This window comes from Pelodiscus sinensis, chromosome 9, assembly GCF_049634645.1.
Source record: "Pelodiscus sinensis isolate JC-2024 chromosome 9, ASM4963464v1, whole genome shotgun sequence".
Taxonomy (NCBI): domain Eukaryota; kingdom Metazoa; phylum Chordata; order Testudines; family Trionychidae; genus Pelodiscus; species Pelodiscus sinensis.
Genome location: NC_134719.1, coordinates 18,978,895 through 19,001,193, shown reverse-complemented (window position 1 = coordinate 19,001,193; position 22,299 = coordinate 18,978,895). Strand labels below are relative to the sequence as shown.

Sequence of the window (22,299 nt, the reverse complement as noted above, 5' to 3'; positions counted from 1 at the left end):
TATTGCTTTTACTTCCCACATGGACATTCTTATTCCAAGAAAAGTGTGCTTTTTGTTGGTTTAGAGCAGGGTTTTCCAACCTATGGATCGGGACCCAAATATGGGTCGCTATTATATTTCAAAAGGGTCGCCAGGTGTCTCCCCAGGTGGCTCTTAAGGAGCCATTCACACATTTTTTTGAATTGCCGTAGGTCACCAAGTCTTCCTGAATTGTCAAAATGGGTCCCCATCTGGAAAAGGTTGGGAACTGCTGGTTTAGAGTATGATGTTATATCAATATGGAGACAGGTACCAGTATATTTCCAGCAGTATAATTATACCAGTACTGCTTTGCCAGTAAATTTCCCTATGTAGACAAGTCTTTATTCATTAAAAATAAAGTGGTCAACTGTACCCCTTTTGAGAATGACATGAAAGACAGTCGGCAAACCAACCTGGAAGAAGTTAATTTGATCTAAGGAATGCATATCAATTTAGAATTAAACTGGTAAAGCCAATCAACCAGCAAACTTCAAACAAAGGCACATTTTACTCTGCAGTGTTTACTTTAAAAGTCATTTATCAAAGCCTAGTTCAGCCTCGCACTATCTAGGACTCTCAAGGATATACTCAGGATGATGAAGCAGCAGAGACAGCAGAGAATTTATTGCATCACAACTTACATCTGCAGGGCTTCTGTTTATTTGGCTTTGTTAGCCTTTAAGGTGACTTGGCAGCACACGTGCTGTCAGTATCTCATGTGAGCAGATAGTAAATTCAAAGAATTTCCTGTGTTACTTAAAAAGTGACAGTTCTGTTTTCTAAAAACTTAGCAAAGGTTTGTCTGTTTTTCTACTATGTGTGTTCATTTTGCAGTCCCTGGAGGACATTATGACACGTTGGCCACTGTGCAAATACTGGGCTGTTGGCAGCTATGTCTCACAGGTGGATATCTGGTAAAGCAGTTCAAACTGGAGAGCACATGCACTTATTCAAGGCAATAAATGCAATAATTGGTGAAAAGATGTCTAGATTTACATCTTGGTGTCTGATTTGCAGAGCCACAATACCCCCTTGAATGTCAGACACTCAACAATGACAGGGTAAAAGTAAACATGATATCTAGGGCACAAGCTTGACTTGGACCACAAGAGCATTAGATGAAAAGAATACGCCACTGGAGGCACAGTACAATCAAACAAAAGGGAATGACTGATGCTTAAAAGCCAACTAAGAGCAAGTTGTGTTCACACTGCAGCAAAAAGGCATTCATGGGCACACTGAAGCACACTCAAGCTATAAAACATACCGCTGGTGCTTCCTGTGCCACTGCTAGAGCTGGGTCCAGGTGATGACACCACTGTTCTGTAGGTAGGTGGCGGAGGGGGAGGTGGTGTAGCTCTCTGTCCCAACCCAAAATCTTTAGGAGATGCAGCTGATTCTAAGTTATCATCTTTAACGTGGGTTTGCTCAGAAATTTTCTTCTGAACCTCTTCTAAATTGAGAGGTGATGGAACATTGCGAGAGGTTTCAACAGCTGGAGATTCAGCTGGGATTTCTGATGCCACAGTTGGGGACACCACTTTTTCCCTTGACGTCAATTCAGCAGTTATGTTTTCCGGGGACTGATCAGAAAAATTGACCCACTTATCTTCTGCGTTAACAGCAATAGACCTGGGGGATAATACTGGACCAAAAATGCTGTCCAAGTCATTGATTGATGGTAGTTTGTCACTTTTGACCTCTGTTGCTGTCTGGTCACTTCCTGTGGTCAAAGTAGTTTATTTTAAACTTTTATATTGATTGGTATAGCTGAAGTTGCACTATATTCTACATTTATATGGGGCTTGCAAAGTCAGCTACATTCCAGCAGAGGTACTTAAAAAGCATGATTTCTTACCCATTACTGGGGACATAGTTCATGTACATGAAAATATCTTCATAATACAGATATGCCCAATGTACAAAAGCATACATGGGATTGAAATATATACATTGTATGAAAACAGCATGCACTAGATAGCATATATATCTTTCTTGTATACTACTTTACATTTTATCTGCATCCTACTGTAACAGATAATTGGCTAATAATAATCATTAGGTACTGTCTAAATAATTTAACATTGTGAATTATTGCTAATATTAAAAATGCACATATAGCATAGTAACCTCAGATTCACGGAGATAACCTGGATATTTATACATGCACACACACTATTTTGGAGCACTTTTAACTTTAATCATGAACTGAATCATCACAGATCACGTGTTATTTATTTTTGAACAAATCTAGCTTTGTAACCAATATGGAAATAGAATTCATCAACACAGCTATATTGCAGCCAATGGAAATTATTCCACATAGTCCTCTAGTACTCATTTTTTTGTTTTTCCTTCTTACTGTGGAAAACAGATGATCAGACTGGACACTTACACAGTATAACATCTTTTAGGGAAGATCTCAAAGTTAAGCCAGCCTAAACACATGACAGGGAGGTTGCATTATACCTAGTTATTGAAGAGTTACACTGAACAACAGCAGTTAAAGTAATCTGTCCAAAGTAACAAAGTCAGTGGCAGAAGGTGGTTGAACCTAAGAGTGGCCAGGAATAACCACTACCATAATGGCTACTTACCCTACAGTATACATCCATCTACATCTATTGCATATTCTTAGATTTTTGAAAAACCATCTTCTGTCTAGAGAACTGTATTTTAGGGACTGAAATATATTCAATTTTAAAGGGAGATGTTTCCACATTACCACACTTGATATACATACTGAAATATGCAGCAAGCCAAAAGTAACAAATATATAGTCACGCACAGCTGTGTATTTTGTTTGCTCTGGTTGATGAATGCTATTTTATGCAGCTAGACAACTGCCATCTGACTACATAGATAAATAATGGAATCATGAAGATACATTAGCGTGAATAAAGATATTGATGAACAGAGCACTTTCATTGACAGAGATTCTATTTAACTAAGTGGCTAAATGTTTTAATTCTATGTTCATGTTGTGTAGTACCACTATTGTTTTCCATACAATGCATCTGTTTCAAAGAACAATGACGGCATTTCTTTATTCAAACATATAGTTCTGGTTTTAATTATAAATTTGTTTCTGCTAGCAACATATGGTACCTCATTTATTCCTTTTGCATTCCCTGTAGCCTAGATTTCATTCGCCAGACATATTTATTTGTATTATAGTTAGCTCTGCATGGATAACACTGAGATTTACTAATTCTAGATTAGATCCTGCCTTTGAACCCAAGCCTCTCATTGAAAAGCAACAGGAGTTTGGGGTGCAAGAATAACAGGATCAGACATCAATTTGCTCTGAGAAAAAGGATGTTAGTTTTGTATCCATATTTCATAAGAATTAAACCTTTAAATCATTTTAAATTAAAGTTAAAGTCCAATTTACAGAGCTACTATAACAATTTCAGGTATAACTTTAGAACTAGTGCCACATTTCTTTACTATAATGGCTCAGTATTAGAGAAAATAAACCAATAGACAATAAAGGTGACAAAATCATTCAAAAACCCAGGGCTCTGTATGTAGGACTTAGATGGTATAATTTTGAACACAATGGATGCTAAAACATCTGAAATACAAAGGAAAAATAAAATGCATGTGAGTTAAACATATACAAATATGTTCAAATACATGGCCATTGTGCAGATTTCCTCAGAATGAACCTGATTTTGTAAGCATTTACACATAAAGAAGTTACACAGAAGTCATTTGGGTTTCTGGAGTCAGTAGTTACAAGATCATGCTCAGTTATGCACAATATATGTTTATGCAGTCTTCTGTCATGAGCAAATAAACATTATGCCTCAGTCTTACCTATTCCAACTGTTAATGGAGAACCCGTCCTAGGTGGTGTAGCAGGAATGTTTTTTGGTGGAAGTGGTGGAGGTGCTGAAAAACAGGTCAGAGGAAAAAATAAATTCAAGAGCTACATTAAGTTAATAAGAAACTGTGTGTTCAATTTTTTGTAGGTTCCCACTGTTCAGAGTGTCCCTTTTTTATGCCATCAAAGATACAGAGCTGGTAAAGATTAATTGCACACTTGTCCCAAGATTCAGCAATGTGACACAGAGATAATGTCTGTGACTGCTTTTTAACATGGTAGATTTTAAAAGTCTTGCATAATTAAATGATGATTATAGGGCAATTACTGTATCTCACCACTATTTGGGGAACTCACTAAATGGTTAGTCAGTCTCAGATAAATTTTACTGTAAAAATCTCAAATCATGTTCCATTTTTAAAATTAGCATTTCAAAATAAAATCTCTAACATTACCTATGAATGTAGTTCTAAAGTACCACCTACCACCTAGTGCAGTGGTCACCAACCAGTAGATTGTGAACTACTGGTAGATCTTGGAGCCTCTGACAGATGATCTTGACTGGTTTGGTTGAGAGGATATCAAGTACAACACTTCAGCTGCCCGTTCTCACACTGCTGCTCATCTCCTCCCCTTTGCCTTTGAGCTGTTTCTCTCTCCCACCCTGTATTTTATCTTCACAGAATGAAGGTGGGGGGCAGGGGTGAGTGGCTGCCTGGGGCTGGCTGCTTTTGAGAGTGGAAAGGCCAGGGCAGGGGTGAGCCTGCCTTAGCCCCACTGCACCACCATGCAGGAGCCACTTGTGGTAAGCAGTGTCCACCTGGTACCTGCATTCTGAACCCTTATCCCAGTCATGTACACCCTCCTGCACCCCAAGCTCTTGTCCTAGCCCTGAGCACCCCTAGACCCAAACTCCCTGAGGAATTCTCTACACTGCAGGGTTTTTGCACAAGAAGTTTTTTGCAGAAGTGACCTTCTGCAAAAACTTCTTGCGCAAAAGTGCATCCACACCTCAAAAGCGCATTGCAAAAGTGATGTGCTTTTGTGCAAGAGAGCATCCAGATTGCATGGACATTCTTGTGGAAGAAAGTTCTGATGACCATTCACAGAATGCCTATGCTTTTTCTGATAGGCTCTTTTAGCTCAAGAAACTGCTGCAGAGCATCCACACACACCTTTTTGTGCAAGAACTCTTACGCAAAAAGAAATTATTCCTCATAGAAAGAGGTACATTTACACTGCAAAAAGCCCTCTGTTCTGCAGTACTACTGTAAATTTTCTTGCTCAAAAACACACTTGAGGTGTAGACGGTCCACGGGTTTTTGCACAAAAACCCTGTAGTGTAGACATAGCCTAACAGAGCCTGTACCCTCAACCCACACCTTCACACCAACTCCTGCTCCAGTGTCAGCTCAGAGCCCTTCTCACACTCCAAATCCTATAGCCCTAGACCAGAGCCTGCGCCCCAACCCTCTGCCCCTGCCTGATGAAAGGGAGGAAGGATGGGGGAGGGAGGAAAGATGGAGTGAGCAGGGGTGGGGAAAAAGGTATTTGGGATTGAGATAGATCCTGGATTGCACTTAAATTCCAAAAGTGATCTCAGACTTTACAAGGTTGGAGACCACTGCTCTAGTGTCTAGGTAGCATATGCAGAAGGGAGAACATGATGAATTAAACCAGCTGAATTATTTTGGAGAGACAGCAAAGAAAATATAAATAAATATCACACAATACAATTAACATGTCACTTCAGGAAAATACAGGCCAAAAGCAGAGAATTTAGACCACAGTTTTTCTTAGAAGTGCCACAACATTCTTGTGATCAGAAGTGAAAGAGCTGACCTCAACCTCTGTCCAAAACATGAAAGAAATCAACATGTTGACAGTAAAAAAAAAAAAAAAAAAAAAAAAACACTTAAAACGTCATACAACTTTCCTAATATTATTTTTCCTTTTGCAGAGCTTTACGCTTTCCCTTCCTGATACTGACCAGAACCAGAAAGTTATAAAATTATAGCTGGCTTTAGTGATCTTTTGTCTTAGACAAAATGTCAGATGTTTGCACATACTAGCTCACAGTCATCCAAAATTCACTTAAACCCTTTTTAGATTTGCTAGAACTGAACGGTGAGACATCTCATGAGGTGTAGGTAAGTGTGAAATTAACAGTCTCAGGAGGTGCAGACAAAAGGAAGAAACAGATCAAGAGAGGATGTAATGTAAAGCAAAGAGATTATATTTTTGTGGCTTGACAGAAGAAAGGGCTATATGGAAAGAGGAAGGGTCAAATTAAATTAGAATTTATAAAAGGGGGATTAAAATAAGAAGAGGAGACTAGAATAGGTGACACTGACAGGGAAGAAAGATTTACAGCTGAGCACAACAATATATTAAATCTACTTATGATTGGACAAAGCACATAAACATGAATACACAGTATTTTCTGGTGCTCATTATTTCTTGGAAAACATAATATAGAGGTTTAGTAAAATCTACACGATGTGGGCCATTCAGTAGGGGGCTCTCTGGTTTCTTCCCCAAGCAATATTGGAAAATACCACTACCACTATTTTTTACAAGTGTTATTTATGAAGGTCTCTTTCCACAGGCTAACCTTGTTCAGTTTGTTTACTGTGTGGCTTGTTAACATGGAGGGCATTTGCCTGTGCTACAATATGCCCATGCATATACATTAATCTAGTATTTGCAAATATACAGTATATAAACTAGTTTTTATGCCAGATAACGTTAAAAATTTAGGGTTTTTTTTGTACTTGGCAATAAGGCTTATATTTCTACTTCAAAATCATGGTGGTAGATGGTACAGAAAAAAGTGGCAGAGAAGAATTATATGGAATTGCACTGCACTTGTATATATTAACCATGAAAATGCTGGCATTTTCTAGAGTACAAACTAAATGAGTAGTTAAGATGTCACATATAATAAGGTTTAGAACAATTTCTACTCATTTTACAAATTTCTTTTGCTCTTTCCTCTTTGACAGGGATACTGGACTAGTGATGAGGAGAAGATGCAGATGCAACATACTTTGATTTTAGTAAGATTTTTTTTATATAGTCCCATGGAATTTTCGTAACCAAACTAGGGAAACACATCCTAGATGAAATTATGTTAAAGTGGGTGCAAAATGGATGAAAGAAGACCCTGCTCAAAGAACAAAGTTATCAATGGTTTGCTACCAAATTGCATGGATATATGTAGTGCGGTCCTGAAGGAGTCTACCCTTAATCTGGTATCATTCAATATTTTCATTAGTGACTTGGATAATGGAGTAGAGAGTATGCTTATAAAATATGCAGATTTGAGATAGGTGGTAAACACTTTGGGGGCGGGATTAGAATAAAAAACAACGTTGGGCAAATTGGAGAACTGGTCTGTATCAAACTGAACTTCAATGAAGGCAAGTGCAAAGTACTACATTCAGGAAGAAAAAAATCAAATATAAGTTGGACTTCCCTGGTCTGGCACCATTGGTTCTGGATGAGAGAATTTGCAGGACTGGAGAAGGTGTCCCCTGCCACGTGTCCCATGCCAGTTGGCCTCCTGCCTCTGGCCCCCTCTGTTCCCCCCAGCTGGATTGTCCCTCATGCTGCTGCCATCCCTGCCCGCCTGCCCCCTCTTCCCCAGCTCCGGGCTGCCATGAGCAGCCTGGGTTCTCTGGGCCCCAGCACAGGCCTTGCGCTGCCGCAGAGAGCCAGGTTTCCCCAACTCCACACTGCTGTGGGCTTCTTCACCCCCAACCATGCAGTTAAGGTTCCCCAGCCCGGCACTGCAGCATGCTGCTGGACTTCTCCAGCCCCACACTGCCGTAGGTGGCCAGGTTTGCCCAGCTTTGTACTGCCGTGTATTGCCGAACTTCTCCAGCACTCAGCCCCATGCTGCCGTGGGTGGATGGGGTTCTCCAGCCCCCAGCTCTGCGGCCCCACAATGCTGTGGGCAACCAGGGTTCTATGGACTCGGCGCCAGCCCCAGCACTGCTGTGGGGCTCCTCCAGTGTGGCCGGGCTGCTGGCCCTCCTGCCATTAGGCTCCTAGCATCTCTGGTCCACAGATGTTGCAGTACCAGAGAGTGCCAGATTTTAGAGGCACAACCTGTACACAACTACAAAATGGGAAATAACTGACAAGGTGGTAGTGCTGCTAAAAAGGATCTGGGAATTACCATGGATCACAAATAGAATATGATACAACCATGTGATGCAGTTACTAAAAAGATAATATCATTCTGGGGTGTGTTAACAAGAGTGCCATATACAAGATAAGTAGTAATTGTCCTGTTCTATTCATCACTGGCGAAGCCTCAGCTGGAATACATTGTCCAGTTCTGTGTGCCACACTTTAAAAAAGATGTGGGGAAAAAATCAGAGCGCCCAGAGGACAGCAACAAAAATGATAAAAGGTTTAACAAATCAGACCTATGAGGACAGTTAAGAAAAACTGGGCAGAAGACTGCGGGCCATCTTTAAGATTTATGGGGCCCTATGAAATAGTGTTAAACTGGTGCCCCTATCCAACACACTAATAAATGATTTTTAAAGCAAATTTTAAACTAAGGTCCTGTAGACTAACACAGTAAATCCAGAAACTGACACTATATACCTGGGAAAAACAACAAGGAGTCTGGTGGTACCCAGACTTTGTGTTTTTGCTGAATCAGACTAACAGGGTTACCTCTCTGAAACATAGATAGCTGGGGTTGGGAAATTCCTGTTAAATGGCTTCATTATCACTTGAATGGTTCTTTCACAGATTCAGTGTTCTGCTAATAGACAGCCACACCTTTTTTTCTTTTAAATTGACTAGATCTTCTCTGGAGGTAGTAGAGTTACAGAACAGGGATAGGAGGAAGCAGACAGGTAGACATTAAGACCTAGTGGTGCCCCAAATTTTCGGGTCCCCTGCACAGCTGCATATTCTGCATCAGGGTAAGCACAGTTCTGCAAATAATCTTTAAATCATTAAGAGATATTATAAAGACGAGGGTGATCAATCATTTTCTGTGTTCACTGAAGGTAGTACAAAAGCAATAGGCTTAACCTGAAGGAGATTTAGGTTTGATAATAGAAAGAATTTTTCAAACTATTGAGGACAAGTAAGTATTGGAATAAGTTTTCAGGAGGTATCCCCATGACTGGAGATTTTAAAGAACAAGTTAGACAAACATTTGGAATATCTAGGTATATTTGGTCCTATCTCAGTGTAGAAGGCTGGAGTAGGGGACCTCTCAAGGTCTCCTCTAGTCCTACATTTCTGTGATTTCTTCTGGAGATATAACTGTAAATCAAGCTTAGAATAATGGAATCTTTCTTGGAGATAAAGCAAGCAGACACTCTAATATTCTTCACATGCTGTATTTGTTCCTAGATCTCTCTCTTTCTTTCTTTCTCTCTCTCTCTCTCTCTCTCTAGATAAGTAAGACTCAAATTTAGCCCTGAAAGTTTAGATATGTTACAGAGATGAAGTGCATTGTCTCCTCCTTCATTCTGAAAGCCATCCATCTAAATACATTATTAAACTAGATGTCTCCTTTTTCCATTCTAGTAGGTTGTCAATAAAGTCAGTCCAGTAAAAATAAATTAACTGGCTACATGATTACATTGTTAGAGATAATTTCTTAGTATAGAGTAGACCAAATAATAAAAATGAAACATATGCTTTTTTCAGACTGATAATCCACACTTAACTTACTTCCAGTTGGAAAAGGTCTTGGTAGCTTTGGAGACTCTAGATTTGAATTCTCTGGCTGGACCAAACCCCATATCTCAGTCTGATCTAAAGGAGCTAAGAACACAAAAATAAATCACAGGCACCAAAGGAATACAAAGGATTTAATTTCAATTAGATAAATCACTAATTAATAATGAATGCCAATTTTTACCAGACAGAAGATACAAATATTCTTGGATTGGCTCATGCTTCTCCCAGACTCAGTGTCTGGCTTGAGCTGATGCTCCTCTTAAAAGGGTTTCAAAATCCTAGTCTATCTGCCTAATACAGAAAATCACATTCACAAAGGAAAATACCAGAACATTGTATCCTCTGGGTTTATATTCAACAGAGAGATACTCCAGGAAATCCTTTGTGGTTCTGTTTATATTGGATTGAAGGGCCTATGCCAGGAGCAGAGGGTATCTCCTATGAGCTGTGACTATGCCTTGGTTTGTATCAGAAATGTAAGATACTTACAAAAATGATCATTAAAGAGATTTTATTTCACGAGCGAGTAATTACTTTGCATGCATTGGAAGTACTAGTTAAAATGTTTATTATCAATTTATGATCTGTAAATTGTGCCAGGATAAGAGTTACTCAGGGTGCAATGTCTAAACGGCAGGGGGAATCATCAAGTGTATTTGTTGCACATTTGACTTTATTACAGAATTCACTGTAAAAGGCTTATTTCAAACTAACATTTGTGTTTTCTTAAATGGCCAGGCTAGTAAACAAATAAGCAAGCAACACACCCCTCCATTGATTTTCATACCTTCCAATTTTTGTTCCGCAAATGCTGTCTCCAGTGGTGGGCCAAACAGTGGGGCCAGAGCTGAAGGATCATCTGGGGCTTTTTTGCTGCAGGATAATACAAATATTAGCATGAGGAATATAAGGAATAAACTGTACATGGGTTTAAAAGATAAAGAGGTCCTGAGGTGTTAGCATCTCAGTGCTTCTTGAGGGATTAAAGGGCTAACTAATGTGCATGCATACAGCACACCACACTGCTGCCAGCATTGATTAAGTGTCTTACTACATAGTTTGCTAGTGGCTGACCCACAGGGAAGATGACTACAGGGACTACAGGGGTGCAAGCTACAGCACACACCAAAACGTTACTGCAACTGACCCACATGGAAGCTGCTGGCACAATCTGAAGAATGCTAATATTGTCCTCTCTGAAGAGAGATGCTCATGCTAACCTTTTAGTTCATGAGATTCACATCTCCCTCCCATGGTTTCAATGCGGTACAGCAGTGTTTCCCAATTGGTGCTCAGGGAACCCTGGGGATCCGCGAAGCGAAAGCAAGGGTTCTGCAAAGAGCTGGCACTTCCCCACCCCCTGTTAAAGAGACAGAGCCATGGCGAGGGCTTTTTTTTTTTTTTTTTGCTCAACGAAACGCAGCAGGGACCTTTTTTTATTTTTTTTTTATTAAGGCAACTCTAGGGGTTCCGTGGCCAAATAAAATTGGGAAACACTGCGGTACAGTGTAGACACAGCCAATATGAAGATTCACCTTTAGTTTAGTTGACAAGGAGCTGTGGTATTATAGCAGAAGTGCCAGACCTCGGTGGCAATGGACCCATTAGATTTTTTTAGATACCACACAAGGTACTAGGCACTAGAGAGAGAACTAATGCAGACAGATTGCACAGATAACTCCAGTTAATACAAACAAGTATTATTCTGGATATGAATTACTTGCACATCTGTGGCAGAATACAATCCTTAGGGTGATGTCTAACATTAAATGTTGGGCCTAACTATCTTTCCCTTCAGTTTGCAAAGATTAGAAATTAGAAGAGACCTGATTGTTTAATATTATCCCAACATGAGTTTAAAAACTAATATAAATGGAGTGGGTACCTCAGCAGGCCTTTACTTTTGCATTTGCTTTAGGTATGCTTCTATATCTATTAAAATTTGTATATTATGCCTATGATAAGAACATTTCTTTACCAAGTTGTTATAGTGAACATGAGAGGAAGCATCATTAATAAATACAATCAATAGCATTTATATAATATTTGATTGACCTTTCAACCAAAGGTCCAAAAGTCCAATTACACTTTAGATACCCATCACTGAAACACAGCAAAGCCACCAGTGAAATTAAATGTGGCATTAGGATAACCAGACAGCTAAATTGTCACAAGTTAGGACCTAAATATAGCTAAATAAAACTTTATCATCAGCCTTAACGCTCACAGTGAACTCTTCAGGTGAGCAATGAGTCATCCTGATCCTGGAGGCAGGAGAATATATTGATATAATTATGTCTCATGGAAGGCATTTCTACTTTTTAAAATCCTTCTTACACTTATGATTGACTTCAGGAAATAAGATGAAATGCTAACGATGGTGTATTAAATAAATGCTTCTTTCCTGAAGTTGATACCAAGAATGGTATCAAATCTAGATAGTTTTGCCTATTTTCATGAACCAAACTTATAGGCTGTGTCTACACTGGGCCACTTATTCCGGAAGAGCAGCCGCTTTTCCGGAATAAGCTGCGAGCTGTGTACACTGGCCCCTTGAATTTCCGGAAAAGCAGTGATGATTTACTGTAAGAAATCAGCTGTTTTTCCGGAAAAACTATGCTGCTCCCGCTCGGGCAAAAGTCCTTTTTCCAGAAAACTGTTCCGGAAAAGGGCCAGTGTAGACAGCACAGTAGTCTTTTCCGGAAAAAAGCCCTGATGGCGAAAATGACGATCGGGGCTTTTTTCCGGAAAAGCGTCTGTGGCCAATGTAGATGCGCTTTTCCGGAAAAAAGGCTTTTCCGGAAAAGCAGCCTGCCAGTGTAGATGCTCTTTTTCCAGAAATACTTATAATGAAAACTGTTCCGTTTTAAGCATTTCCGGAAATTCATGCCAGTGTAGACACAGCCATAGGGTAGTTGTGGGTGTTAGGTAATAAGTTAACTGTTCATTTCTATCTGTGGCATGAGGATCTGACTAACCTTTAAGCAATATTTAGATTAAAAGTTACAATTTCTTTCATACTGACCTTATAAGTTCTGGAGTTGGGGTTGAACGCCTTGGTCTTGCTACTTCTTCACCTGTCACATGTGATACTTCTATTTAGATCATTTCTCAATCTCAATTTTTCACATGAATGACTCAAAGATGTGGAACTAGTATGTTAAAAATTAAACTTGACACTATGACATAAAAGTCAGAGTCTGAGAGATCGCAATTCATAATAAAGTTATAAAGTGTAATTCAGCTCCTCAATATATACAAATATATTAATCTCATCTCTCTCTACACAGGGATTTACAGTATATGTATAACTCCTGATTCACTGAATACATATATTCAAGGTGTATGTTGCCATATACCAAGCCTATTGGATAGTTGTCTGCAGAGAAAGCAGACTTTTCTGAGTTGAGAGCACAAAGGTGTAAGCACTAGCTTTGCCTTTGCCATTCCTCACAAGTCTCAAACACAAAATTGTTGATATTGGGCATTCTAATTATCAGCATCTTGAACAGGGTCATATGCCACCAACCTAGAATGCTCCATATGCCTTTTGCAGTGAGAGGCATCACATTATTGAAAGGTGGAACACTATGTACAGCCGTTCAACAACACACACTGCATCCTAAATCCATTTAAAGGATTCAGTCATTAATCATGCAGTATCTCAAGTTCTCCTTTAAGATTTATTCTTTGGGAAATGAAAGTTTAAGTGTACTTTGAAAACTAAGTAGAGGAACACATATTTTGAAGTAAATTTGCCTTCTTTAGAGGTTACAAGAAAAATCAGTCTTGAGATACTATCTGTTCCTGCAAGCTAAAATATATATGTATATACTTACTAGATAAGTTCCTTTTAATTGCACCCTGGAATTAGAAATAGACACTAAGGTTTAGGACCAAGTGAGCATAATTTATACGTAAAACATGTACAAAGGTGACATCTGAATTTGATTAAGACAAACATCAATACTAAGGAATAATGAAATTTGACTCCAATCCAACATCCTGACTGGTAATTACCTTTATGACACACAATTACACTACAGGGCTAGTCCCATTCACTCATCAAGGTAGAGCAGTGGAATCACACATCACAGAGGTTTATCCAGAAGCCTATAGAGCACTCCTGAGGAAATGGAAGAGAGCAGTGGTGCTACCTAACCTGACCAATCCTCAGCAAAGTCAGCTAATCTCTAATTCCACTGCAGTGAGCAATGGAGATTGAAGAGGTGGGGGAAGGAGGGAGAGAATAGAAGGGCAGGGAAGACAAGGTGAGGGCATGGTTAAGAAATAGATATCTAAATGCAACTGATGTGAATGGCAGCCATTTTCAGGATGTTCATTTATTCCTACCACCTGTTGAGGTAGCACCTAGGGCTTGGGCAGCTCTGGAAGAATACTTCAGAAGGGTCTCATGGAACACCATATGTCCCAAAACAAACAGCTCAAGGCTTTAGCATGTGTGCTGAGCACAGTGTGCTTGCAATTATCCAGAGGCACCTGTTCCTTTTGATTTTCTACACCATGTTGGACTGTGAGAACAACACTTCACCACACTAAGCAGCCCAGTAACTCGGGCCTGCTCTCATAACGATGACACTTTCCTACTGCTGCTAGATTGAACCCTGAGTGATTCATACCAATACATATGTATTTGAACAAAATATGTATATTGAGTTCTTTCTGACATATTCAGAAGTTACCAAAAAAAAAAACCTATTACAAGCTCACACCAAATAAAGTTACATTCATTTACTTCACTATAAATACCTAGGAAAAGAGATTTAAGGCTAAATAAACCAGACCAGACCACAACAACTAGTCATCCATTTTCACAACACTTGTGAGGTCTATAAAATTGTAAGAACTCTTACCGGGCTGCGCCTCTGTGATCAGCAAGAAGGAAGAGAGAACAGACACCTAGTCAGAGAATGACAGATCAGTAAAAAAAGATTTGGGTAACACGAGATTTTTTTTTAATTAAATAAATACAATGTTTTGTAAAGTGAACTCTCACACAATCACCCGAGTTTGTGCTTTGCTCATTAATGGTGATTACCTTGATCGTGCTTTATATAGTCATTGTAGAGATTTACAATCTAACTACAGCAATTTTGGGAGTAAACTACATAAACACTAAGCTCCACAATCACACTGGGATAGGAGAGGTCTACTGGGGTGCCTGAAGTTTCCAACTGTATGTGTAATAAGTACCTCACTCAAGCATCTCTACAAGCATCTTCTCCCTCCCCTCTTTCCACTGGAGCTCTTCTCCTCAGAATTCAGTTCTGAGTTTACAAACCCCCTCACAAGTACCTTTCCTCTCTTAGGATACTGGGTAAGCAGGTGGGCTAATTTGTTTTGCTCATGTTGTCCTCCAGGTTCCTCTATCCTTAGATACAATGTGTCATGATTATGAGGGTTAGCCAGCAGCCTGGGGATTAAGGGGTTAACTACACCTAGCCAGGTGGGAGTGACCAGTAGGAATGAAGGTGGGACTTTCAAACTGGGACAAAGGAATTCGGGTTTTTTTCCTTTCTCCCTTTTGTCTCTCTGGGTGTCCTCTGCAGCTTCAGAGAGGGACAAGCATGTCTCTCTCTCCAAGGCACCATTCTTCATTTTCTGTAAGTAGGGTAAGGTTTAGGTAGTTTCGTTAGGCTTTATTGTTTTCAGGGTTGGGTATGGGATCTGATATCTGGCACTGTTTAAAGATGTTTTGGCTTTTCTTTGTAACTAAGTTCTAGGCCCATGGAGTTTCTCCATGAGTATATTTTGTTACCTTCCTATTTAGTCATTATGCCATCAACAGGAATATTGTTGTAATAATAAAAGTTCTTTCTTTTCTTTTTATTAACCTGGCAGTGGTTAATTGTGTGCCCTTATTTTTATTTTAGGGGCGAGATTTCCCAAATGATCTCCCCTGATTTCTTTATCAACATTTGGGTGGTGGCAGCGGAAGTTTTATTCCCAAGATCTAGGTTTTTAAGATTTTGGGGGAAGTTTTATACCAAAGCCTGGTAGATAAGGCTTTGGGGTACACTTGCTGGCCCCCATTTCTGCATTTATCATGCCAGAATGGGGAAGGAGCCATGACACAATGCGTCTCACCATACTATCAACTCACAGAGAGCAGAGAAGCTGGGAGAGTGCACACTAGTGAAGAGTTGCCTAACTGTGGCCACATAAAAAGTTTCAAGAGAAAAACCACAGGAGAAAAAAAACCCAGGAGATTTTTTGAGGACATTTGAGAGATGGTAATAAACTTGTGGAGATTTAAGAGGTGTGCCCTCTGACTTCAAGATCAAGTTCCCTTCCTCTTGTTCTGTCTTTTTTGCTTGCAATAATTCCTCTGTTCTTTAGGATCATGCCATAAAGTAAAGCTGAGTCAATGGATATTTTTTCAAGAGAAAGTGCACTCTTAACTATCATTAGGGGATCATTACAACTAGAGAGTGAGAAAGTTCTGAACATAGGTGTGCTCAGTTGTATGCAAAGCATGCTAAAGTGTCCTTGTCCCAAGAAGCCAGTAGCAATGTGCAGACCATATTATTATCCAGGCTTTACAGATGAAGAAAATAAAGAGAGACAGAGGATTAAGGGCATGACACTGAGGTGCTGAACATCCTTAATTCCCTCTGAGCTGAGAAGTAAGAATGCTAGGTATTACCAATATTAGCTCACTGCAGGACTGGGAGCACATGATTAGCCCAGAGAGAGTCATGATTAGCTGCTATTAGAACTCCACAGTTTCAAGCTCAAAGTCTCAGGAACTAAACACTAGGTCATACTGTTTTGCTACAGTAAAATATCTACCAGAAAAAAAAATTGTGTCCTACTGAATAAGTTCATTTTATACCTTGTTCCTCTAAGCACCTGGAATTGTTTCTGTACAATTTTCAGCCACTGTATCTATCCTCACACCCTAGGACTAATAAACTAGAGGTAGTGTGACTTGTATGTCACAGTTCAAATATCTGACCAATCACCCATTGAAGCACTAAGCTTTAACTAAGATATAAAAGCACTGAGTGTGTTGCTTGCAGCACTATCTTTTCACAGCTAGACACCTGCAGTTAAATTCCAGGTCTGATCACAAGCAAACAGCAGTTGGCTGGTTTCATTTTAATCTACATTTATAAGTCACAAAATGCTACAAAGCAATTTGACAGATAATAATTGAAAGATGGACTGTTTCTTCTCAAGATGAAAAGTCAGATTGAAGACATATTTGGAGCTAACAGAACTCTTCCTCGAGGAAGAAAAAACCTAGAATATAAAAGAGATAAGCATAAATCTGAAAGATTTGAACCACCATTCCCTTATTGAAAAATGTATTTAACTTATCAGGCTACCGGAAGCCTTTTGTTAAAAGAAATTAAGTATATTTGAGAGCTAAGTCAGGAGTCAAATGGAGACCATGTATCTTAAATACCCCTCAGGTCTTACACAGCTCTACAGAGCAGTTTAATGGGTTATGCAGGGTGTAATGTCATCCTCAGGCAATTTTAAACTTTGAGAATATTACAGAAAACAAGTCAGAAACTTCCTCTGGAAAGAAATTCTTCAAATGCAAATCTTCATGGGATAAAGAAACTGCAGCAGACCAGCATCTATTTCAAGTAGGTGACAACTAAATATCATGGTGATGAGTGCATTATAGAAGCATTCGTGAAAGAGAACTGGATTGGAAGGCAGTTGGTTTAAAATAAAAGGGAACAACAGGTTAAAAAAGCCTCTACGAAAGGTTATCTTCAGGAGAGGAATAATTATTATTAACAGAAAAAGGAAATATTTCCTTGGAAATTTTCAAGTGATCAAAATGAAAATCACAGGGTTTAAGAACTTGCTGTCCCAGCACAATGACGACCCTATTATTAATAGGGGAAAATACTTGTTAACGTGAATCAGCATAAAAAGTGAGCGAGGAATGAGTGAAAATACTGAGCTAGAGGCAGATTACATGAAGAATGGATTATCGGGGGAGCACTTATTCTCACCCCAAAAAAAGTCTGAACTTGTTGTTCTGGCTCTTTCTACTGTACAGAGGAAGGCAAGTGGGTAGCAAAACAAGAAAGAATATAATAAGCCAGAACTTTTGTGTATGTTTCAGATATATAATGGGCTGGAAAGTTGTACATATACATGGAGTCATGTCTATCAGTATTCTCTCCTATGTGTTTTCCAATTAACACAAAAGCCCTAAAGAGGTCGTGGAATTTCTGTCACCGCAGATTTTTAAGAATAAGTTAGACGAACACTTATCAAGAATGGTCTAGTCATTACAAAGTCCTGCATTAAGTGTAGGGGACTAGACTAGATGGCCTATTGAGGCCCCTTCCACTGCTTTTCTAGGAGTCACTTCTATGGTGCTATGAAAACAGGCCGGCCTTTCAGCAAGGTGAGTGAGGCAGTTGCCTTGGGCTGCATGCATTCAGGGCCCTGTGGCCCCATGCATTCAGGGCCCCATGGCCTCGTGCATTCAAGGCCCCGCGCTGCCCAGCTTCCAGGCCACCCAGCCAGCCTCTCACTTGCTGCCCTGACTGGGAACCCCACAACCGTGTGGCTCAGCCAAACACAGCATGCTGCCTTGGACCAGGCCTGTATGAAAAGCCCTTACCTATTTAAAGTACACTAAGTGCCAATGAGAAACTATTATGTGTGTACCCCTCAGTTATGTTATTAGCTTCACAGACCATATTTGGACAACACAGAATGTTATTTCTTTAGCTTAGATTCACTGTTCTCTTTGGTATCACTATAACATTGCTGCGGATGCAAACAGTAAAGATGATGCCGGCATAGACAAGCTTGGCTCAGTGGGTGGGAGGCGGGGTATGATTTACAATATTCTGTAGCTCCCTCATCCTGAGTTTAGGAACTCCAGCAACCTTTGGATATCCTTTAAATTGCATCTAACTGCCTATGACTCCTAAGTGCAGTACCAATAGCTGGGAACCATGAGAGCACACTGGTGCTCCTGTACACATCTCTTACAGTTACTATATAGAGGTTCCTGCTATGCTAAAGAAATCCACAAAGGGCAGGATCTTCAGGCATTATGGGGAGCACAGGGTGGGGGTTCAAGTCCCACCCCCTCAGCAGCTCAAGTCCTGCCCCCTCTCCGTCCACCCTGGGAGTGACCAGACATCCAGGCCAAAGAAAAGCAACTAGAGGAAGGCTGAACATATGGCCCATTGTGTGTGCATGTCTATAACTGAATGAATGTACATGTACAATACTGTGTGTTATAGCAGAGATAAGTTGAAACATATGGATAAAATTAACAGTTTCGTGAAATTACTGATAAAGTTATGAGTAAGATGCTACATATTTTTCAAAACCATTAATATTCCTCTCACACCCGCACAAATATCTGAGACAGTCTGTTTGTGTTAATTAATTTGATACAAAAGTATTAACCATTTTTATGACAATTCTAAGCTGAATTGTGGTGCAATATATGTTGTGGAATTTCAGAACTTCACGTTATCAGTCAAACATGTTAAAATCATAACTGCCTCAGGCATATTCTTGTTGTTTCTCCAAGCCCCACAGTTTGATGTACAACAAATACAGGACTGTTCAGCTCATGTTTTATTGGACTTTTCCCACATCTCTGTGATATTTGTTAATGAATAGCTAACTGTACCACTCAAGTTAATCTTTGCTAGGTTCTTAGAATGGTTAGTCTTTTTTCTATTGAATGCAGGAACTGGATAAAGTGAAGGAAGTTTTTTTAATATAGTAGATGTGATGAATCTATTACTCCAACTAGGTTTTAAATGTTAGGTATTTGTTCACAATTTGCATTTTTTTTCTGCTTTTATTCCAAGAAAGACTTTTCCAATGTTTGGCCCATCTTCATGGGGCCACATGTTGGGGAAAAAACCCTCTTTCAGAACATCCCTTCTTCCTCATAGAATGAGATTTACAGGGATGCCAAAAAAGTGTGTCTGCTTTTTCGAAATGTTTTTCAGAAAAGCAGACGCATTCCTTGGACATGGCAGAGCTTTTCCGGGATCTCTCTGTTATCCCGGAAAAGCTCTACAGTCTAGTCATAGCCTCACTTTCCAGCCTCCTAAACCCTATCTCCCCATTATCCTAGTGTCCTCTCATTTTTTGGTCTTTGCCCCGATCCATATTCTCCCCTTGATCTGCATGTATTATTTCCATGAAAGTTAATGGGAATTACGTGCACAATGAAGGCTAGGCCAGACCTCTGTTTCTTTGGTAACTCATCTATCCCCTATGGGACAAATCAAGTTCTCTCTCATTTTGCAGCAGGTAGGCCATTTTATATATACATAAATGCAGCTATTTATACTTTACAGCAAAGGAAACAAGTAAAGTACGGGGGGTGTGGACAATGTGAAATTCAACAAACCAGTGACAAAGTCCAGGACAACTGGATAAACAACATTACCTTAGCTAATTAAAGGAATATTTAAAAAAAAAAAAAAAAAAGACAGGAGAGCATTCAAAATTCTGATTTAGATTTTCTAATAAAATGTGACTGTTCTAAGTGAGTTGTTATGCAGACAATTAAGAGTACATCTGCACTGCACGGCTATTTTGGGATATCAGAAAGCAAGAGATAATGTATGTAAGCTAGCAGGGTAACGGAAGGAGAGTTCAGCTTCAGAAAATGACTTAATATGCCTAACAACTTATCCATCAGCTCATCTTTCAAACTACCTCTTATCCAGACATTAAATTAACAAAACCTCATAAGACTCCCCCTTGTCAGCAAAATCATTGTTTTATAGATGGCAAGTGAGGCAGAAAGTTCAAAGGACTTAACCAAGGCAACAGAAGGAAATGAGACTAGACAAGACAAAAAATGAGAAGTTTCTCTCGAGATCCAGTGCTCAGACCACACATTTCTCATTTAGTGTTCAAAACTCTGGGAAGGGCTCGGAGCACCAGAGCCCAGTGACACCTGGCTGTAAACCCAGCTCCAGCATGAGGGGGGAATCTGACCTAGGGCATCTCCACACCAGCTCCCTGCTGCCTGTAGAGTGGGGTGGTGCCTGAAGCCAGGGAGAGGAGCCAGGAAAGTTACGTTATGGCATAAAAGTTTGGCATTGTTATGGCAGGAAAGTTTATAACCATGTCTTTAGCAAGAACACATTAATATAGTTAATGTTACTATAGTTGCAAAATTTATGCTGTAGAACTACTGGTTTTCTCATCATCTGAAAATAGGACATACAATGTAATGTGCATTATATGTACCATGGGAGAAATCCTGGCCAACTCAAGTCAATGGGAAATCTTTCATTGGTTACCCTGAGAACAGGCTTTCATCCCATAAATCTTTGGGCAAAAGCATCCTCCAACTTTCCTGGCCTCACACAAGCCAAAAAGGGAAATAATTAAATTGAATGGAAGTGAAACCTAGCTCATCTGAAAAATAACCTTTGAATTAAATCCACAGGAGAAAGAATAGATGCCATCACTTGTAAACAACGATATACAGCATTTGCATTTTACATTTCTATTCTATAAACAAGTGAAAAAATGGATAGAGGAAACAGAAAAACACCAAAGTATTTTTTAAATGTAAAGTTATCAAGAAGATAGAAAAAGATCAAATTATTTCTTACCGGACTTTTCCTCTAAAAGAATGCAGCCAAAATAAAAAAATAAAATGAGAAAATAAGATATTTTCTTAAAATAATTAACACCTGGAGAACAAAATAACACTGCTTTTTCAAAAATGTAGACAAGAGCCTACCTGTTAAATGGACAGCAAAGTAGTAATATTTAGTACAAAGAATGTTATTCAGGTAGACCTAAGATTATTGTGCAAAATATCATACAATACATCATCGCTTTTATTTAAGCATTTACAGAAGTCATTACAATAGCAATATTTTATTTTTAACTATAAGTTTTTTTCAATTAAAAGTTTTATTTCTTGACAGGGTTCACATGACAAGAAAATACAATGCCATATCTACAAGCTTTGACAACTACAAGAATAATGAAAGGCTACCAACACTCAGAGCATGGGACTGTGTCCTGGGCCATCTTGACTAATAGCAATTGATGGACCTATCCTCCATGAACTTATCTAGTAGTTCTTTGTATCACTATACTTTTGGCCTTCACAACATTCCTCAACAACAAGTTCCACTGGTTGCCTGGATTGTGTGCAGAAGTACTTTCCTTTTTGTTTGTTTTGAATATGTGGCCTATTAATTTCAAAGGGTGACTCCTGATTTGTGTGTACTGGGAAGGGGTAAATAACCACTTCCTTATTCACCTTCTCCACACCATTCATGATTTTGTAGATCTATCTCCAATTAGTCATCTCTTTTCCAAGCTGAAGAGTCCCAATCTTTTTAATCTCTAATCATAAGGAACTTGTTCCATACCCTTTAAAATTTTATTGCCCTCTCCAAAACTTTTACAACTCTTTTTTTGAGATGGCACAACCAAAAATGCAGTTCTTATCAATCAGAGAACTATCCACAGTGAATCTAAGATCTCTTTCTTTAATCATAAAAACTCCGGTAATCTGATAAAATAGAGCTATTAAAACTTAGCAGGAGGCTCTCAGCTGTGCTCTCACCAAATAACTGCAGAGTTCTCATCTCTGCTACAGTCAACAAAAGAAGGTTTTGTTTGACCTCTGTGTAAGGATACAGTTGACATTGGCAGGACAACATCCCACTGTTAAAATGTCTGAGTCTCACTCCAAAGCAGCATACTTAACAGTCTTAGAA

The 22,299-nt window shown here is 39.3% G+C and overlaps 1 protein-coding gene across 1 annotated transcript in view; it reads right to left on the bottom strand.

The window, feature by feature from the left end:
- Nucleotides 1–22,299, bottom strand: part of SGIP1 (SH3GL interacting endocytic adaptor 1) — a 181,935-nt gene that overhangs the window by 61,898 nt on the left and 97,738 nt on the right. The window contains exons 10-17 of the mRNA XM_075936181.1: nucleotides 21,175–21,186; nucleotides 14,443–14,454; nucleotides 13,408–13,432; nucleotides 12,594–12,645; nucleotides 10,356–10,441; nucleotides 9,560–9,652; nucleotides 3,844–3,918; nucleotides 1,289–1,744 (exon numbers count right to left, since the gene is read on the bottom strand). Coding sequence (XP_075792296.1) covers nucleotides 1,289–1,744; nucleotides 3,844–3,918; nucleotides 9,560–9,652; nucleotides 10,356–10,441; nucleotides 12,594–12,645; nucleotides 13,408–13,432; nucleotides 14,443–14,454; nucleotides 21,175–21,186 — 811 coding nt within the window. The remainder of the gene's footprint in view (nucleotides 1–1,288; nucleotides 1,745–3,843; nucleotides 3,919–9,559; nucleotides 9,653–10,355; nucleotides 10,442–12,593; nucleotides 12,646–13,407; nucleotides 13,433–14,442; nucleotides 14,455–21,174; nucleotides 21,187–22,299) is intronic.